Raw genomic sequence first — 20,741 nt, forward strand, 5'->3', positions numbered from 1 at the left:
AGAAATCCCTCCCAGGCCGCTCTACCAGGCCCAGCCTGTGGGGACAAAGGGCATATTCTCCTCCTGCCTGGGGAATGCAGGCAGAGGAGCCTGGCAGGCTGCTCTGGCCTGGCCTGGGGGCCTGGCCCTCTGGGCCCGCTGCTTTTTTTTCCCTTTCCAGCCACTTGACGGCTGTAAGGCCCGTTTGCTTTGCAGGGGAAGATCTCAGTGCCGGACTTTGACCCTGCAACAAGAGGATGGTTGTATCTGGAGAAGTCTTCCTGGCCTTGCACTTGGCTTCCCTCATGATGGCTGGATTTGGAGTCACAAGGGACTTTGTGTCAAACGTTCTTGCTTCTCTCCCCACCCTCCAGGGTCAAATGGGGGCACGCCTGCTCTGAGATCTATTTGTGTCTCTGAGCCATAAGGCCTGGAATGAGCTGAAGTGCTCTCAGAACCAGATCTCTCATCTCATCCGCTAATGCCCCTTGAGGCACTGAGGGTACTGCCCATGAATTTGCAGGATGGAAAGTGAACTCCAGGCCTGAGCAGACCCACTCCCATGGTAGGCTCCTGCAGAGATGGCCCATGTGGCCTGGGACTGAGCAGAGCCAGGGGGATAGTGCCCTGCTGGAGACATCTGTGAGTAGCTTGTGAGGCACTGGGGAAGGCTGGGCTCACATTCTGGAAAGGCCATGAAGAAAAGGGCCAAGACTGTCCTATGAACGCCCACTGCGGGAAGGATGTGACTCCCCCAGACCAGGTGATTCCGTTGTGCCAGGTAATGGGCGCAACTCCCCTGAGACATGTTAGCATAGGTGGGTTCCCACCTGGAAGGCAGTAGCTGCCACCTGGGATTGACTGGAAGGGAAGGAAGCCAACATGTACAGTGCCCCTCCCTGCCATGGGCCAGCACTGGGTTAGGCACTGAACATCCCTCTCTCATTCAGCCCTCTGGCTTGGGTATGTTAACTCCAATTTACAACTGAAGAAGTTCAGAAAGGGTAGTTAACTTACCCTACGTAATACAGCTTGGAAGGGGCAGGACCACTCCCTTTTGTTCATGCTGCTTCCTCAGCTTAGAGCCCTGAACCAGCAGTTCCATGAGGACAGTGACTGTGCTATATCCCTCCCCTAAGTCTCACTCAGTCATCGTTGCTGTAGCACGGTGGTCCCACTCCAATCTCTAGAGGCAGAGATGTGACATAGGCCTATATAATCACAGCATTGCTGCTTTCTGGACCATAGTGATTGGTTCAGGGATGGTCATATGATCTAAGTCAGGCCAATCTGTGAATATGGCTGTATTCCGGGATTTGACTGCAATGGTTGGGAAAGACACCTTCTTTCTGCTGGACTTGACACTGTCAAGATATAAGCCTGCAGTCATTATGGGCCACCATATGAATGACCAGAATGAAACCAACATAGAAGCCAACATATTCTATCCAACTTAAGGGGGTAGAATAAGTTCTAAAGTCTGACCTGGAGCTGTGCCTCCGGAGTTTTCATTGCCACAAGCCAATAAATCCCCCCTTTGGCTCAAACCGATCTAATTTGTGTTCTGACACTTGCAACTGGTACAGAGTTCTTAAAGGGAAGGATTGGCTCTTTTCTTCTTGGCCTCTTTAGTGCTCAACATACATGGCATGCAGTAGGCACTCAATACATGGTCACTGAACAGACCTTTCTGACCCCAAAGCCCATGCTTTGTCCACTGTCATTGAATGCTTGCAAGCAGAAGTCACTGGACAATCAAAAAAGGATGTGTGTGTGTGCTGCTGGCCACAAGAGCAGGCAACAGGTCCTTCTTCAGGTGAGGATGGGTTACAGTGTTGTTTAAATAAGGGAGAAAGACCTGAGCAGCTTTCAGCCAGAGTGCATCTCTGCCACATTCACGATTCACAGGAAATCAACCTCTCCCTCTCACACTGAGATGGGAATAAGTCTGAGAGAGGAGTGGACAGTCCAGTAGCCCTGTTGCACTAATAGGGATGCTTCCATGCAGCTGTCAGAGCAGGGAAAGACTGGTGAGGACTTCCTGCTCTCTTCCTACAGCAGCTGGGTAGGGCCGGAAAGACCCCTGGACTTGGGAGTCAAGATATTAGGGTTCTACTTTCAGCTCTGTCACTGATTAGCTCTGTGACCCTGGACAAGTCACTTTCCCCCTCTGAACTTTCTGCCCATCTGTAAAATGGGGTTATTTAAAAAACCTGCCCTACAGGCTATTATGGGCAGTAACGGGGATCATGCCTAGGAAAGTACTCTGTGGGTGGAGAGACAGTGGCCAAAGTGTGAGATGGCATTCGTTACAGGATCCTTATTGTATCCCTATCTATCTCCCACTATGGCTGGTGCTTCTCCCTAAACACCTCCTTTGCCTCTTACCTCTCTGTCATGGCCACCTGCTCCAGCATAGCAGAGCCTGTGTTGGCCTTCCAGTTTCCAGAGATGGAGGTTCTCCTGTATCAGAACAAATAACACAGTGAGGGCATTAGGGATGCTTGTCATTGACCTGCTTTCCTTTTTTGCTTTGACTGTTTGGCGGCTCTGATTCAAGTATCTGGCTTACATCCTGACATGTATTCTTAGGTATGCATCCAGTCTTCAGATTTATTTTTCTGTTTTTATTTCCCTTTACGTTGACTGTCTTATTTGTTGGGTCTTATGTATCTTTTCCCAAGCCACCTTTGAAATATAAAAGTTAAATTTAACAAATGCCTACACTATCAGATTAAATCCTGCAAACTTTGGTCTCCTGTTTTTCAGAAGAAGAACTAGGGCAGTATAGTCCCTGGTGACTCTGGAATCTTTTTTGAGAGCCCCCAAAATGTAGGAAAAATGATCCACGGAGAGAAGTGATTACTTTTCCATGGTGAAGAGCAGCAGGAAGGCCTTCTGGCTCTGCCTGCCTCACCCTCTTAGTTCCCTCGCCCTTTCTCCAAAGCCCACAGATATTTCCTGTGTGTAGGCCTCCACACACCTTTTTCCCTTTGCCTGATCCAGTCTTCATCTCCATCTTTGCCCCCCTAAGTCCTACTCATCCTTCAGGTTTCATCTGAAAATGTGACTTCCCGAGAGTACATCTTCCCCAATAAGAACCCCCTATACTACACCCTATGCCAATGTTTAGTAATGCTCACACTTGCAATGACTACTTTAGTATGCTGTCTTTCCTGAGGGTAGGGAATATGTCCGACTCATCCCTCTGTACCTCTAGGGTCCAGTGGTCCCTGGCATGTAGTAGGTGCCCGGTAACTACCTACTAGGTAAGGGACTGTGTATGCTGAAGAGCAATCCAGACAAACTATCTCTAATGGCATATCTGGATTCAGTAAAGACTGAATGGCTTTAAGCAAAGTGGCAGAGGTAAAGCAATTTGTTTCATGACCAAGGGAAGGCATGTGATTGAGGTTTAAGGGTGAACCAGGAGAGGAACTGCTATAAAATGTCTTTCTAAAAGAGAAAATAAAATGTATCTGAGCACAGCAGATGCTGAGAATAGATGGTGGCCAACAGGAGACATAATGACTAAGGGTAGCAGTGACGTTGATAAGCTTCACATCAATTAAGTTTAGTTCAGCTCAATGAAATTCAATTCAATTTGGCAAACAATCACCAGGCCTCCCTACGTCCTGGGTACAGGACTAATCTGAGTGTGCAGAGATGACCCCTTCCTCGAGCTGCTCACTCCCTTAAAGGGTAGACCAGCCTAAAACCAGAACATAGGCATGGTAGGGTTAGCAGTACACAGGAGGCATGAAGCACTCCAGGGAAGCAAAGGAGAAACCAGTCACTTAATATGAACCCCAGAAGGTAGCGACTGAGCTGTGCCTGGGAGGATGAGTAGGATTCAATAGAGTGGGACCTGCACGGTAACAAGGGAAGGTAAGAACTGACTTGAGTCAGATGGATGCGAGTTTGAATCTTGGTTCTAGGATTTTCTAGCTGTATAACCACGGACAACATCTCTGAGTCTATTTTCTCATTGGTAAATGACAATAATTTTAGTACCATGCTTATAGGGCATTGTGTGGATTAAAGGAAAGATTCCCATAAATCTCTTAGTACAATGGGTGCTACTATTACTTTTCAGTAAGCGTAGACAAGAAAAAAAAAAAAAGCATTCTCATGCCAGAAGCAGCAGGAACACGAGCCAGACTGGTCTCCTTCCAAGAAGATAACGATAGTGAGAGCTGATATTTAGTGAGTGCTTTCTATGTCTGAGACATGGGTCTAAAAGCTTTATAAGCACTGGCTTATTTCAGTCTCACAAAACCTAATGAGATGGACATTATTATTATTATCATTCCCACGGACTGGCCGAAGCCACAAAACCATATCTGAGAAACTCCGTGCTCTTCACCATGACTCTTCATGGCAGAGCCCATCACAGGTCTGGGGAAAAGAGCTGATGGGCCAAAATGTGATGCAGCTGCTAGAATGTAGGATGGGATGTAGACTGTGACAACAGAATCTATGTTTATGACACATGTATGAGGCTGACCCCCTTGATGAAGGGGTGGGGGTAAGTGGAAAGGTGCTGCCTAAGTAACTTTGGAAATTAGTGGAGACTGTATGACTAAGTATAAAAGAAACTGTATGTAAGTCCTGTACCATAGTTGGTGAAGTTGTTTCTCATGGGACTACGGCTTGACAGTTCTGCAACTGTACACATATACTGTGGATGAACAAAGAAGTACATGGATGGGGGATGGTGGGAGCCAGGTTTTTTCTCTGTTGGAGTGGGAAGTTACAGATAAGCAATCTGGGAAGGCTAAAATGAATCATGTGGTACTGGATGAAAGTCTGACATATCAGTATGAACTCTGTTTAGCTTTAGCTATAGATGGATGTGTGTGTGTGTGTGTGTGTGTGTGTGTGTGTGTGTGTGTGTGTGTGTAATTACAGACGTGTATACACAAGTTGAGATACACACATTTATTTCCCAGCTCTGTCTGCTGAGAGGACTTAGAAACAATGACACCCAGTGGCAACAAGCACAAAGGCCCAAGTGCTGGGCAGGAAGTGGGCCAGAAAGGACGCTGAATGGTCATGGGCAGTGAGGGCGTTCTACACCGATGTGTGACATGAACACTCTTCCTCAGATGTGGGCCAACCCAGGGTCCAGGAAACACCATAACTAATGACAAATTGGAGCTGTCAGGGCAGAAATGCTCAGCATAAAGAATGCAGCAATGAGGTAATCCTCAAGAAGAGAAATTGGGACAAGGTGTTGTCAATGTCAGATGGAAACGCAACAATGAGGAGAGGAGGGAAATGATATCATGAGGGATGGTGGAGGCCTCAGGAATGCACTGGACCATGCACTGGAATATTCTCCAACTCAGAGAGGTTGGGGGTGGCAGGGGGAGGTGATCTTATCACCCTGAGGGCATCTGAGAGCAGTGACAGGTCTGGCCTGGCTCATGGGTGGAAGAGAGCGATTGGCAAGACTGGCCAGAAGTACTTCTTGGCTCCATCCCTTTCCTGGGCATATTTCCTTATAGGTCAACTGACTGCATTTTCTCCAGTTTCCCAGGCAATGGCAGAGTCGAGTGGTTGCAACAGAGACTGTGCGACTTGCAAAGCCTAAAATTACCATCTGGCCATTTACAGGAAAAGTCCGTAGATCCCCAGTCTAGGCAATCCAGGGAGTGCAAAAGCAACCCCAGATAATACAGAAGTGGATATGTATGGCTGCGATCAATAAAACCTTATTTACTGAGACAGGTGGAAGCTGGATTTGGCCTGTGGGCTGTGGTTTGCTGACCCTGATCTAGAGCACAGCTCCACCACACAGAAGCAAAGGACTTTCTAACTGTCCAGAGTCAGCGGTTGTAGTCCTCGGAGATGGAACCATGCAAGCAGTGTGCCATACATGCTTGGAAACCAGGCACCTGTTGCCTCTCTGGGGTCTCACCGTTCCAAGTGGAAACAACAATATTCCCCAGTGAGACAGAGAGGACTTGGGGCAGATAAGACCTCTCTAAACACCAAGCTCTCCACCTGGGCAAGAACTCCCACTCATCCGTGTAACCGCAGCTCCAGCGTGAGTCATCCTTTGCCTGAACCACCCCTGGGATGAATGTGTGTTGGATTTTCTGGCATTCACCCCTTTTCTTGTACTCGCACAACCTCTCTTTCCACTGGATAGTGACCCTGCCCATATTGCCTGCTATCTTGCTGGGACTCTTCATACTGCTCATCTACCTTCCTCTAACTAATAAGCACGTGACCACAGTTGGCTTAATCAGCACTGTTTCCACGGAGTCACGATCTTGAGTCAAGCCCTGAAAATGATTAGGGCAGATTCAATTCCTAATGGGGTGCTGCGAAGACTGTATATTACTTCTGGCTACCCAGATTCTTGGGGCTGCCCTGGACCCTAATATTTCTGAAATTGATAATTTGGGGTTTTGTTAGTTAGTTCTGATCATTCATCTAACAAACTCCCTTAAAAAAAAACTCTACCAAATTAGTCAGGTATGGTTTTTACTAATTGCAGCTGGAGAAATCTGATGTAATCTCCTTCCTGATCTTATTTGTCCCAGAGAAACCCTTTTGCAGCCCATAGCCCCAGAGCCATCTTTTTACAAATACAGGTCAGATCATGACGCTTCACTGCTCAGAAGGGAAGAGAAGAAAATTCACAACCCTCAGCAAGGCATTCAAGGCCTTCCTTGATTTGTCCCTAAGTTTCTCTTCCATGTATGTCTCCTATGACATACATCAGGTATATACCTGGAAACATGCCAACAGTCTTTCTTTCTCTGGGGGAAACAGGCTTCATTTGGGTAGACAGTTTTCTACCCTGCGATAAGCCATGATGGAACATCAGCCTTGTGCTGTACTAACCAGAGAAAAAGAGCGGTAAAGGAGACAGAAGGGAAAATAATGATGTTCCTGTGGGGTCTCTGCTCTGGGGCAGAGAAGACAGGGCATGACATGTATTTTTAATCTCCATTCTTCTCACACTCTGCTCCTATACCCTCCCTCCCGGCTCCCCAGCCCCTGCCCAGGGACTCACATGTAAGCTTTGTAGTTGGATCCAATTTTCTGGATGCGGATGTCGTACTTGGAGTCGACGAAGGCCTCAGTGGTGGCATAGGTTTTGGCCATAGCCACCATGCTGGTGATGTCCTGGTAGTCATGCTGGTTTTCTACTTTGATCTGTGTGGGAGGATGAGGGGTTGAGTGCCACCCACCCAGCGTTCACTGGGCACCTACCCAGTGCTGGGACCCGGGGCTGCACCATATATAGCAACCTTGAGAAGGTCGCCTGCCTGGCAGGGGAAGCAGTCACCCCGCCACTTCCTGTGGAAGAGAAAGGCAGCATTCCACTTGGGGAGTCAAGGGAATCTTTACAGAAGGGGTGGGCTCTGGACAGGGTTTGGAAGACTGAACGCGATTCTCATACGGACTACGGAGCAGGTGCATTCTCTGGAGAGGATGAAGAATGGACAAGGTAGAGGCAGGAGGAGCCCGTGGGGAGGGGGGAGGGGCCAGTAGTTTGGACTGGCCAAGGGGGCAGGAGGGTGGGGGGATGCCTGCAGAGGGTCTTCAGGGAATAGATGGAGGGCCTCAGCAGCTTTGGTAGGGGCTAGGATGCTAGCCTGAAGACTCTGCAAAGCCACTGGATGGAGAAGCGTTTAAACAAGAAAGTAGCCTAATTTGTGTTTTAGAAAAATCACTCAAGCAGCTGTGTAGAGGGTTGGATGGAGGGGTGTGATGTGGGATAGAGAGAGGCCAGTTAGAAAGAAGAGAGTATGTATGTGTGTTACATACACACATGTGTGTGTGGTGTGCACGGGCAGGGTGTGTGCACGTGGGTTGTGTGTGTGAAGTTTGTGGATGATGTGCGTGTGGGGTGTGTGGCGTATGTGGGTGGAATGTGTATTTTGTGATGTATATGTGTGCCGTTTGCATGTGTGTTGTGCCGGGTGTGCGGTGTTTTTGTGTGTACATGTGTGTGTGGGGGGGGGGCGTGTGTGGGAGGGTGCATGCACTGGACATGGCTAGTTCTGCTAGTCCAGAGGCCTGGGGGAGAAACTCGCTCACACTGTTTACTGGGCTGAGGCCAGGAACATGCGGTGGTGTCCTGGGGTCAAGGAGAGGACTTAGGAGAGCTTCCAAGGCCAAGTGCAGAGGATGAGGCCAAGGCTTTGTGACAGCGATCTCAAGACATAACAGAGGCCGACTCCCAGCACCTGTGGACAGCTGGGTGGGGGCCCCCTCCTCTGTCATCCTCACTCGGACAGCGGAGGGGTTCTGAAGCTGCGCCAGCAGTGGGCAGAGGCCAGATCCACTGGGGGGCTGGGTGGGTGCTGAGCAGCCTGTGTGGGAGGGGGTCCTGTCCTTACAGCCTCTTCTAGTCCTTTTCTGCCCACCCTTCAGGCTCAGCAGTGCCCTGACCACTCCCTCCCTCCATAATGATGCCCACCCACATCTGCCCCAACTTCACAACTTACATGGCATCTTCATAGCTCTCCTTTGGGACCTGAAACAGGATTGTGAGGCAGGCAGGGTGGCCATTACTATGGCCACTTAACATGTGGAAACAGATTTTTCTCCTTGTCCAAGGCCATAGAGCAGCTAAGCACAGAGCTGGGAATGAAACTCAGGACTCCAAAAAAGCACAGCTGTTCTTTGAACAATCTCAGGGTATCTACAAGTGCATGCCTGCGGTCCCACCCAACAGATCGTAAACAGCGATGGGGAGGGAGGCTTGGCAAACCTTCTCTCTTCTTGGCTCTTTGTGCAACCCAGCCTCAGTGGCAGGGCGCCTCCTCCCACCGGAGGCCGAAACTACCCTTTGTTCTAGGTCCTCTAAGGCTCTGACTGCCTGCTGTTCCCTCCTCCCTCAGTAATAGGACCCTTAAGTTTTACCTGGGCATCTGGTCTCTCAGCTAAAGATTATTTTGTTCCAGTCTCCTTACAGGTAGATGTGGTCAAGTCTCTAAGTCTGGCCAGTGAAACTGTGAGTAGATGTGATGAGAGCAACCTCTGGGTGGTGCCTTTAAGATGAAGGGAACCCTCCCTTTCCTTCTCCCTTCTTCTACCTGACTGGGATGTTTACATGATGGTGGGAGCTGGAGCAGCCTTCCTGGACCACAAGATGGAAGCTGCAACTAATAAGGTGGAAGGAACCTGGATTTCCAGCACCATGGAGTCCCCAGTCAGCCCTTGATTGTGTATGCTCAGACTCCTACATGACAGCCAAGTAAACCTTAATCTCGTTTAAGCTACGGTTATTTTGGTCTTTGTTAAAGCAGCCAAACTATATTTCTGCCATGTATTTTTCATCTCTTCCTCTTTATTGATTCTTTATCCTTTGGATTAACATGATCATGGATCCACTAATCTCAAACTGTCCCTGCTTTTCAATACCTCAGTTACCACTGCTCTCTCTGTCTCTACATCCTCATTTCCCACTTACTCCTAAACCAGCTCTCTCTGGACGTCATTCCCCACCACTCCACCAAAACTGATTTGGCAAAGGTCACCTTTGACCTCCTCATTGGCAAATACGATAGAGCTCCCTTTGCTCCCTATCCTGCTTTGGCACTCTATGGTATCCGAAGCCACTGAACTTTTCGAAATTTGGTTTTCATGCCACTATTTTCTTCCCTTTTTTTTTCCTGGCAACTTCTTCAAAGTCTATATTGCTGGGCTTCCCTGGTGGCGCAGTGGTTGAGAATCCGCCTGCCGATGCAGGAAACACGGGTTCGTGCCCTAGTCCGGGAAGATCCCACATGCCGTGGAGCAACTGAGCCCGTGAGCCATGGCCGCTGAGCCTGCGCGTCCGGAGCCTGTGCTCCGCAACGGGAGAGGCCACAACAGTGAGAGGCCCGCATACCGCAAAAAAAAAAAAAAAAAAAAAAAAAAAAAAAAAGTCTATATTGCTTCCTCTTCCTTCAACTGCCCCTTGGGTGATCATAATGTTTCATTCTCAGCCAACATTTGGGATCCGGTAAAGAGAGAGTTAACAAAATGAAAGAATGGGGGTGAGAGCTTGCAGGGACAGTTTGTCTAATTCATTTTTGTCACTGGGTGGATCTGGAAGGGACCAGAGCTACTTCTGGTTTCCTAGTCAGAACAGCATACACTGCAGGCTGTCTCAGAGATTTCTGGGTTGTCCACAACAACCATTCTCTTCTTCTATAGCAGTGAAGCACCTTGGTCTGGGGGTGCATGACCATCCAGAATAAATATTACACTTCCCCATCTCCCTGGCACCTGGTGTAGTCATGTGATCATGGTTGTGTGATCACGTTTTGGTCAATGAGTTGTGAGCAGAAGTGGGGCCTGAACTTCCAGGTCTGCCTTATAAGGGAAGTTTGTGTGGGGGGATGCTTTTCGCTTCCTCCTTTCCTCGTCCTGCTAGCTGCAGTGGGCTCCATTGAAGACCTTGTGTCTGAAGGGTAACACCCCTGGAAGGAATGATCAAGAGGATGGAAGGAGCCTGTTAGGTGAGAGACAAGGTCCTGGCTCGTTTAAGCCACCTTAGGTCTTTGTTACAGCAGCCGAACTTCATCCTTAAGTAAATATTTGTTGAATGCATGATGCATGCATTCATTTATTCACAGGATAGACAAAAGAGAGCAAAGAGAGAAAGTACAGATGTAGGGGTTTAATTACTAATTAATTAGTGGTCACCCCAACCTCCCTTTGTGAGCCCTTCTCTCCTAGAGTAGTCGGGTTGTTTGGGGTGCGGAGCTCATCCTGCCCTCTTCAGGATGAGCAGGTAACCCAGGTTTCTCATACATGGGCTAGTAATTTTGTTCTCAAATTGTGTGATGTCTGAGCCCCATAGAACCTGGCTCTCCCACTGGCTCCACACGTCTGTCTCCCCATTAGACTGTGAGCTTCCTAAGGACAGACAACATGTCTCGGTCCCAGTTGTAACACCAGCGCCCGGCATGTTGCAGATCCTTCAGACGTGTTTGCTGGATTGATTTTAAGAAGCCTGGATACAGATTTGCTTGTAACTTGGGAGGAGGCAAGCAGATGGAAGGAAAAATAAGGGTGCTTGGAAAAAGGCAGAGAAAATGTGTTTCAGGGAAACATGTTTTATAAGGTGAATTTTTCTGTAAATGCTCAGGCTGGATTCCACACTCAGAGGTTTACAGCTTCCTAGTGTAGCGCCAGTGGTACAATCAGTTAGCGTGAGCCCAGTACTTGTAAGAGGTTTACAGTTTCCATTGTGAGCCTTGAGAACCTGGTGAAGTCAGGGACTCTGGAGAATGGAGCAGGTGGCCTGGTGGGTGGTGCTGGAGGGGACTCTGGGCGGGTGCTCAGGCCATAAAGGGAGGTGGGGTGAGAAGCTATTGAGGATGGCTAGCCATGGGGAGGGTGGAATGGCTGCTGGCCCGGGGAGGGAGTTACTAGCTGGAAACCCCTCCAACTGTTCACAGAGACAAGCTGAAAACAGGAAGCTTGAAATGAGCTGTGATTCAAGATTACCCATTTCCTGCTCTGGGGACCCGTGCAGGGGTGCCACACGAGCTCCTTGACTCTGAAGTCTCACACCCTCACGCTGCCTCCCTGTCCCCTCTACGCCCCCTGTCTCTTCTCTCCTTCCTCTGCTTTCCTCGCCTTCCCTCCCTCTCCTCCTCCTGGGCCCCACCCTTCCTCTCTCCCACATCCACTGCCTCCTCCCATCCTTTTTCTCTTACTTTTAGTGTCATCTTCCTCCTCTTTGTCCCGTTCCCTCTGCGTTTTCCTTTGTCACCTCTTCTCCCGTCTTTCTCCATCTCTCCTTTCCCCTACTTCTCTACCTCCCTCTGCTTTCCCTGAGCCCTTCTCAGTGCCTGTCTCCTTCCTGCTTCCCCTCCATGCCCTCCTCACCCTGGCCCCCATCTCTCCTACCTCCTTTCCCTCACTGTTTCCCTGTTCAGTTGCTCATTTTCCTCCTCTGCAGCTTTTTGAACTGCTTTACCTCCCCGGTGTGAGTGCGTGGGTGAGAGTGTGTGTGAGTGTGTGCGTGCACACCTGTGCTCCAACGGCAGGGTGAGCAAGGAGGGAGAGTGAAAACACAGGGAGAGGAACCGGAAAGAGGAGTCAGGGGACAATTCCGAATCTCCTCACTGGGATTCATCTCAGAAGTCTCCTACTCCAAACCCCAGCTGGGATGGGCAAGTCATCTTCTACAGCCTCGGAAGACTGTGCACTATTTGCTCGAACACCTCTAACAACAGGGAGCTCACTACTGGGCAAGGTGGCTCATACCATCTTAGGGAACTTGTTCTACTGTATATTAGACCAAGAGTGAACAAATGGTTCCAATGGTTGATCATGCAGGGTACATCTCGGCCCTCTGCCTTGTGTCTGCTTTTCATCCACTGGATGAGAGCCACCCAGCCGTGCCTAAGCTACTCTTTTCTTCAATCCATCCCAATGTGAGCTGGTTCCAGACCATTTACTACCTTAAAATGCTCCCCCCTTTGATACTCTCTTAAACTATGTGGTGTCCAAAATTACACACATACTCCAGATGTGGCTCTACCAGCTGAGATTGGATAAGACCATCACCTCACTCTATCTGGAACACATCTGGCCTAATCCTGCCTCAGGGCCTTTGCACTTACTGTTCCTTGCTTGCATGGCTCACAGCCTCACTTCATTCAGGTCTCTCCTCCAGCCTCACCTTCTCAGAGCTGCCTTCTCTGACCACCATGTGTGAGGTTACTCCTCCCACCCAGCACTCCTCATTCACATTACCCTGCTTAATTTTTCTCCATAGCATTTCCACCACCACTTCCTTATCTACTTATTTGTTTGTTGTCCTTCTTCCCTACCATTCCACTGGAATATAAGCTCTGCAAGAGCACTGTTGTATTTCAAGCACCTGTAACGGCAGGGAAAAACAGGCGCTCAGTAAATTTGTTTTATGATCGAATAAATATATGTAAGTATTTACAAATATGCATTGAGTACCCATTATATTCAGAGACTGACTGATCATTCTTCCAGATACTATGCTGGGGGCTGGGGATGCAATAGAGAACAAGATTTATGATTCTTATCCAAATGGAGCTTTGTGCCTATTAATTATCTTGCTCCTATTAACGCAGCTAGATAAAATATTAGCATTTCTAAGATCCATGTGGAGCTTGTTCTAAGCTAATGTCTCTAGATCATTTTTAAACAGAAGATCCTGAGAATCCACATCTCTCCAAGCTTGGACTTGAGTGGTTTTAATCCCCGAGTAGGACTTTATGTCTACCTTTTCCAGTCTTGGTTGGAATCCAATATTGATTCTGTCGTCTGACCTGTTAACTCTCCCTCTCAGCTCTATGTCATTCAAGATTTTGGTGCACTCTTCCTATACATGTAATCCAGCTCTTTGATCTTACCTAAGTTACTTCTCTGAGCTTTAGCTTCCTTACCTATTAAAGGTGATTATAACAATTACCTTGCAGGATTATTATGATTTCTAAGTGGAATTATAATGAATGTCAAAGGACCTACCTAGCATACAGTGCCTGGCACCTAGGAGGTGCTCAACCAAAGTTGTTTATCTTTAATTAGATAGTTGTTGAGATTCTTTGCTGACCTTGAACCATCAATCAATGCTTTTTTTTTTTTTACAGTTATTTATGCAACTATTCATCCAGTGCCAAAGCTATCTCCTGTATATTCACCCAAATCGATGAGGAAAAGTTCTTCTTTTTAGATGAGTGCCAGCTAATAAGTGCAGAAGTAAGAGAATGAGAAGGTCAGCCTTCTGCAACAATTATGTTACTGCAACAACAGATCTAGGCAACAATGCTCAATGCCAAAGACCATTGGGAAAGACTGATGGAGAACTCCCTAATGCGTGTATCAGGCAGAGAACACCTGAACTCACAGATCAGTCTTAAATCCTAAAAGAGAGATAGTCAGACATGATTACATCTATAGATATGCAAGAGAAACACTCACTACCACCTATGAAATATTCTTGCCAAAACCTAGAACTTGAATCAGACCAAGTCTCTATATTCATCCACCAGGTTATAAGAAATGCAGACATTGGAAGAACACCACAGAGCTGTACTCAGCTGAATTCAGAAGGTAGGAAATTCTGCAGGAAAATGACCTTTTTTTCCCTTCCAACAAATAAATGACAAGAAAAACAAAACAGAAGGAAGGGAACTGTTACAGATCAAAAGAGACTTCCGTCATACCAACTGTGTGAAATATGAAGGCTTTATTTGGATACAATGAAAGAAAATCAATTAACATAGGACTATTGAATACTGACTATTTACTAGATATTAAAGAATTATTACCAAACTTTTAGGTGTAATAATAGTATTTGGCTATATTAAAAAAGAAGTCCTTATGTATTAGAAATTCATACTGAAATAGTTTAAAAAAATATGTGTTTGTTTATTTATTTATCTGGCTGCATCGGGTCTTAGTTGCGGCACGTGGGCTCCTTGCGGTGTGTGGGTCTCTCTCTAGTTGTGGCGCGTGGGCTCTAGAGTGCGTGGGCTCAGTAGTTGTGGTGCACGGGCTTAGTTGCCCCACAGTATGTGGGATCTTAGTTCCCTGACCAGGGATCGAACCCACGTCCCCTGCATTGGAAGGTGGATTCTTAACCACTGGACCACCAGGGAAGTCCCCATACTGAAATATTTAGAGGAAATGTTGTGATATCTGGGATTTGCTTTAGTATAAGCTGGTGATCCACAGAGACAGAAAGTAGATGCATAGTTGCCAGGAGCTGAGGTAAAAGGGGAATGGGGAGTGACTGCTAAAGGATATGGGGTGAGGAAAATGCCTTGGAATTATACAGTGGTAATGGTTCCTCCTTGAGGAAGCCACTGAATTGTACTTTAGAAGACAAATTAGTCACGTGAGCCAATTCCTTAAAATAAATCTATCTATCTAAGTATACACTTCTTATTGCTTCTGTTTCTTTGGACAACCCTGATGAATGCATTGTCTCAACTAGAGCTGCAGCAAGAAGACAAAGATGCCACCTCCCAAAGCGATCTGTGACAGAGACCACTACGGCCAAGAACTGGTAGATTCACCCACGTTGATATTACCAGGTTGAGTTGCTGGAGCTTAGAGATTCTGAGACAGTGATTTCTTAGGAAAAGTTTATGCCTACCACTCCTCCCTTGTGCTACGGCTGGCAGGAGCTTCAGTGGGACACCCAGCAAGACTGATATGTGTCTGGTGCTGAATCCTTCCCAGGCCATCTGCAGGTAAGCATCCTGCCTTTGGTTTATCCAGGCTAAGGATGTACGTGCTTCCTGTGGCCACAGGTGGGTTGCGTGGAGAGAACAGCGGCTGAAGGAGAGCGGCATCTCCACTGCCACCACCCTGGTCCAGGCCACATCATCTCTCTTTGGACTGTGTAATCATCTCTTTGAAAATTCCTCTTGCCTAAGCCAAACTTCAGACTGATTTCCTCAGACTCTCTAGGTGTGGGCCAAGTCATCAGTATTTTTGGAAGCTTCCCAGGCAAATGCATGCAGCCCAGGTTGAAAAGCTTATATCACCTGGTTCCTGGTCATCTCTCTTTTGCACTCAGCCAAACTTGTCCCTGACTTACTGCTTTTGTACTTGCTATTCCCGCTGGTGGAATAATTTTCCTGAATATCTTCCCATGGCTGGTTTCTTCAGGTCTCAGCCCAGGTGACCCCTCAGAGGCTTTTCCAGCTACCTGATATCAAGTGGCTACTCCTTCCTGGGAAGTCTGAACTGAATTATCGCTATTTTTTCTTACCATCTTTGACTATCTGAAATTACTTATTTGCTAATGTGCTATTGTCTCTCTCCTCCATTAAAATGTAAGCCAAATAAAACCAGAACCTCCTGTGTCTTGCTAGGAGACAATATAATAGAGTGTTGAGGAATGCAAGCTCAAATCCCAGCTCCATCACTTATTAGCTGCATGACCTTGGGGGATTTACTTAGCTTCTCTGTGTCTCACTTTCCTTATCAGCAAAATGTGGGTAACTTGTTAACATAAAGAAACTACTCCTGATCAAATGTGGATGACTTGGATTGTTGTTGAGCATTAAATGAGATACATGTAAATAGTTTAGAAGAACTCTTTGTTCGTTACAGGCATTCAATAAATGTTAACTATTATTATCATTCCTTTTTATACCCTTGGCACCCAGCATAGTGTCTGGCACACAGCAGATGCTCAATAAATACCTGCTGAAAGAATAAATGAAGGGGCCAGTCAAGGGAGTAGCTGGGTAAAGAGAATCTAGGCAAAGGGAAAAGGAGGTGCAGTGGCCCTTGGGTTGATGCTCCGGGTGGAAAAGAGACTCACAAGCATTAGCAGAAAACTGAGCCTTGACATCTTTTCATGGAAGCTGAGGGCTAATAGGGATTCATGCTTGAGGAGGGCAATCCCACTTCCTCTGAAAGGTGAACACTGGGAATGGGGTCAAGATCCTTCCTAGAAGAAGGTGTGGAATTAAACTTGATAGATTTGAGCAACTGAAGTCCATCGGCATATTTCAATAGCCTAGTAAACATTTCGGGCAAGCGTGACCGGCGGCTCACTCCAGCCACGTCCATCTCCCTCAAGTTCCCATAGAAGCCCACTTGGGAGCATGTTCCATCTGGTGTGATGGCTGGGACAAGCTTGTTGTTTTCAAAGATAACTATTTGAGGCAATTTAGTGAACCAGGTTATTTATGAATAGGCTAAAAGCTACCAGGGGATCTACCAAAAATAATAACTGTAGCTTCAGAACACTTGCTCTGTGGTCTCCTTCTGGCAATAATTAGCTGGTTGAGGCAGCTGGATATTCAGGCCACTCCTAGTTTGAGATAATAAAAGGGTAACTCTGGCACACAAATGGATGCTTGTTTTTCTGTTTTTATAACAGGAAGGCACGCTTCCAGCTCATTACAAAGTGGTCTATGCTCGTTAAGAAGCTAATTAGGTGGAGTGAAGGGGAAGAGCTAAATCTCTGTTTTCCCTCCCAGTAAATGTTTTCCAGTCTTGCCCACCTAGACTCTCAAGGCAGGACTAAGTGTAGGTTCTGTGCTTACATCATTAACATCAGGCCATGCTTACAGAGTTTAGCTCAGAATCTTTCCTGAGCTCCACATCAAAAGCTTAAAAGAGGTAAATGTGAGTTTCAAAGAAGCCAATGCAGAAATTCTGAAGCTTTCTGGACTTACGATGCCCATCTCAGGAATGATTTCACAGCATTCCAAGGCCAAAAGAAGTACTAAGCAGCTTCATTTGTTAAGTAGTTAGAGCTAAATAGCTTAATAAATATTTATGTTCTAACAACTTAGTAACAAATAAACAATGCACATAATATTTTTATTTCATTCTTAAATAGCTACAATTACTTACAAATGAGATGTGTGTGCTTGCTGGGCACCGCACAAATTCCCAAACCTTAGAATCAGAGAGGGCGCTTCACCCACATTTCCTGTTCCACACTGATTTTCACAGAGCACTTGCCTTTTAGCACAACTACCGCCCAAAACCCAGTTTTGCAAAGATGTGATGTCATCGAAAGGAACATGTTGTGATCTAATGTTGAAGCTGTGAATCACCTCGACTAGTAATTTGCATGGTGTCTGACCCGTTGCCTAGAACTGCTGTGTTTCCCTTGAAAATTAAAATATACTCTGCTGCCCTAGGGAGTTGGGTGCAGGGTTTGGGAACTGTAGGCCTAATGTTACTACTTTTGGCACCCTCCCCCCAGCAGTGAATAACACAAGCCTCTGGTGTAACATCCCTGGCGAACAGCCTGTCTGCTCCTCATGTGAATCGTAGGTCTGAGAAACCCTTGGGGGCGGGATATCCAACAAACCCATCTGTGCTTTAAACCAGTTCCTATTTTAGGAAAATTACAAGGATACTGCGCTTTTAAAAATGATGTAAATTCTGTTCTAGATTGGTTCATCAGGACCAGGCTCTTAGCTCAAATGTGGGTTAGTTAACGAGTGTAAGGAGACTATTTGGACTAGTCCCTGAACGTATCTGAAATAAAATAAAATGTTGTCTAAGTGCTGTATTAAACAGATAATCAAGGCACAGTCCCTACCACTGAGGAGTTCACAGTCCATGGGAGAGACAGGTACACGGACAGGCAATTCAACAGAGGGTGATGGATGTTGCGACAGAGGCCAGGTGTGCAGCACAGGGAGCCTGATGCACCCTGGGGTGGGTGCCAGGGGAGGTTTCCCAGATGAAGTTATGGATTCTACTCCAACTTTCTTTGTCATGATTATGAAGAAGAGGATGAATTTAAATCCAAAGCTTCTCTTCTCTTTTAAATCACAAAGAAACAATTTGAAGTGGGTGTTGGCACGGGGCTTTATATGTATCTCATTATTTTCACATGTATTCTTTCAAGGTATCTATTTCTTATTGAGCACTATCTATGTGCCAGGAACTGTACTACACAGTTCACCTATAGTATCTCATTTAATCTTCACAAACAACCCTAAGTGCTTCCAGTCACGATGTACCAACCCGAGCCCTGTCTCTGTAAACAACTATAAAACTGGAAAAAATTAACGAGGCAACTGTTTTGAGGCAGTGGGAACAGGCCGTGCAAGGCTGATCCCTGAGATAAAGAACATCAGGAGGTGGGCCCCATGTGGGCCCGGCCCCTTTCCCAACCTCCTCTCAGGCTCTCTGTATGCGGTCGTGACACTGGCACTTCCTCAACTACCCCAGCTCTTTCCTGCCTCTGGGCTTTTGCATGTGCTGCTCTCTCTGCAAGGTTCTTCACTCTTGTCCTCGCATGGCCAACTCATTCTCTTTCCTCAAGGCTTTGCTCATGTGTCACCACCTCAGAAGTTCCTCCAACAGCTCTGCCATGTTTTTCTCTTTTAACAACCCGTTCTTCTCTGGCCTAGTACTAAGTAAAGTTTACAGCTGTATTTCTTTGCTCATTTATACCCTATCTGCCTCTCCCACTAGCCCATGATTTCCAGCGCTAGCACAGCACCTGGCATGAAGTAGGTGCTCAATAAAGAGATGTTGAGTGGGGACTTCCCTGGTGGCGCAGTGGTTAAGAATCCTTCTGCCAATGCAGGGGGCACGGGTTTGAGCCCTGGTCCGGGAAGATCCCACATGCTGCGGAGCAACTAAGCCCGTGCACCACAGCTACTGAGCCTGCGCTCTAGAGCCCGCGAGCCACAACTACTGAGCCCACGTGCCACAACTACTGAAGCCCGCGCGCCTAGAGCCCGTGCTCTGTAACAAGAGAAGCCACCGCAATGAGAAGCCCACGCACCGCAACGAAGAGTAGCCACTGCTCACCGTAACTAGAGAAAGCCTGCGTGCAGCAATGAAGAACCAATGTAGCCAAAAGTAAATAAACGAATGAATAAATAATAAATTCATTTTTAAAAAGGGCTGTTGAATGAATAAAGGAAGGATGTATTAGATTGGTCCCTCCCTTTCCTGTGGGAGGTGGGGGAAATGGAGAGACAGGGAATTCCTCCTCCCCTTTTACAAAAGTCACAGAAACTCAGAGACCATATAGGGCAGATCTGAGAAGGCTTCGTGAAGGAGTTGGGACTTGAAGACAACATGACCACTCAGTCAATCCTCCTGGTATCCCTTGAGAGGGAGATGTTATCCTCCCCATTTCACAGATGAGGCTCAGAGAAGCGAAGGACATGTCCAAGGTCTCCCAGCTAGTAAGTGGAGGGATAGAGACTCAGATCTGGTCTGGTGAGTTCAGAGCCCCATGATCTGTTCCCGACATTGCCCTGCTTTGAAAGCAAAGGATCGAGGCAACTCTTCTCCTTCCTATCTTCTTCCTTCCCCCCGCACCCCGTATCCTCGCCTGGCTTTTTGCAAACTCTACTGACAGACGGACTTGAGCTGGCAAAGGGTAGTTCCTGAGAGCACAGTGGGGCAGGTGCCCAGTCTCTTCCTGGAAGGACCTGGGGAGGACAAACTCTGCCAGCCAAACTCCACAGCTGAGGTGTCCCCCAGCTGGAATCACGGCCCTGATGACTCAACCCAAGGGCCCCTTGGCCAAGGCAGCTTATGCCAAGGACCCCGGCACGGCTGAGGCTCAGAGCTGACTCACAGGGCAGGCTGCCACCACTTGAATCACCCACTCCACCTCTGGCTGGAGAGAAGAGGTTGGGGGCTGGGGTGGGGCACTGGGCTGGGACCGCGTGACTCATCCAGTGAATAAATAATAACGATGATTGTAATAACAATAATGATGGACCATGACAGCTACTCTTTTTTTTGTGTGTGTGTGGTATGCGGACCTCTCACTGTTGGGGCCCGTCTGTTGCGGAGCACAGGCTCCGGACGCGCAGGCTCAGCGGCCATGGCTCACGGGCCCAGCTGCTCCGTGGCATGTGGGATCTTCCTGGACCGAGGCACGAACCTGTGTCCCTTGCATCAGCAGGCGGATTCTCAACCACTGCGCCACCAGGGAAGCCCGACAGCTACTCTTAATGAGTACTTTTCATGAGTCAGGTGTCATTCTAACAGCTGTATATTAATTCACATAGCCTTCGTAACAATCCTATGTAGTAAGAACTATTATTTCCCTATTTCACCCATAACCCAGCAAGGTTATGTAATTGGCTGCAGGACCCAGAGCTGGCATGTGGAAGTGCTGAGATGCCAACCAAAGTCTGTCTGACTCCAAAGCCCAGCCATTCATTCAATAAATATTGAGCCCCTGCTATAAGCCAGGCACTGTCGTGGGCACCAGGGATACACTGATGGGGTTGAGAAGTGAATAAACAAATAAATATATGACGTATTAGGTACAGATGAACACTATGGGGGAGATA

The 20,741-nt window shown here is 47.4% G+C and overlaps 1 protein-coding gene across 2 annotated transcripts in view; it reads right to left on the reverse strand.

Moving 5' to 3' along the window:
• Positions 1-20,741, reverse strand: part of SYN3 (synapsin III) — a 443,491-nt gene that overhangs the window by 16,573 nt on the left and 406,177 nt on the right. For both annotated transcript variants that reach the window (XM_059081741.2, XM_067010054.1), the window contains exons 8-9: positions 7,010-7,152; positions 2,368-2,442 (exon numbers count right to left, since the gene is read on the reverse strand). In XM_059081741.2, coding sequence (XP_058937724.1) covers positions 2,368-2,442; positions 7,010-7,152 — 218 coding nt within the window. The remainder of the gene's footprint in view (positions 1-2,367; positions 2,443-7,009; positions 7,153-20,741) is intronic.

Source organism: Kogia breviceps, chromosome 12, assembly GCF_026419965.1.
Source record: "Kogia breviceps isolate mKogBre1 chromosome 12, mKogBre1 haplotype 1, whole genome shotgun sequence".
Lineage (NCBI taxonomy): Eukaryota > Metazoa > Chordata > Mammalia > Artiodactyla > Physeteridae > Kogia > Kogia breviceps.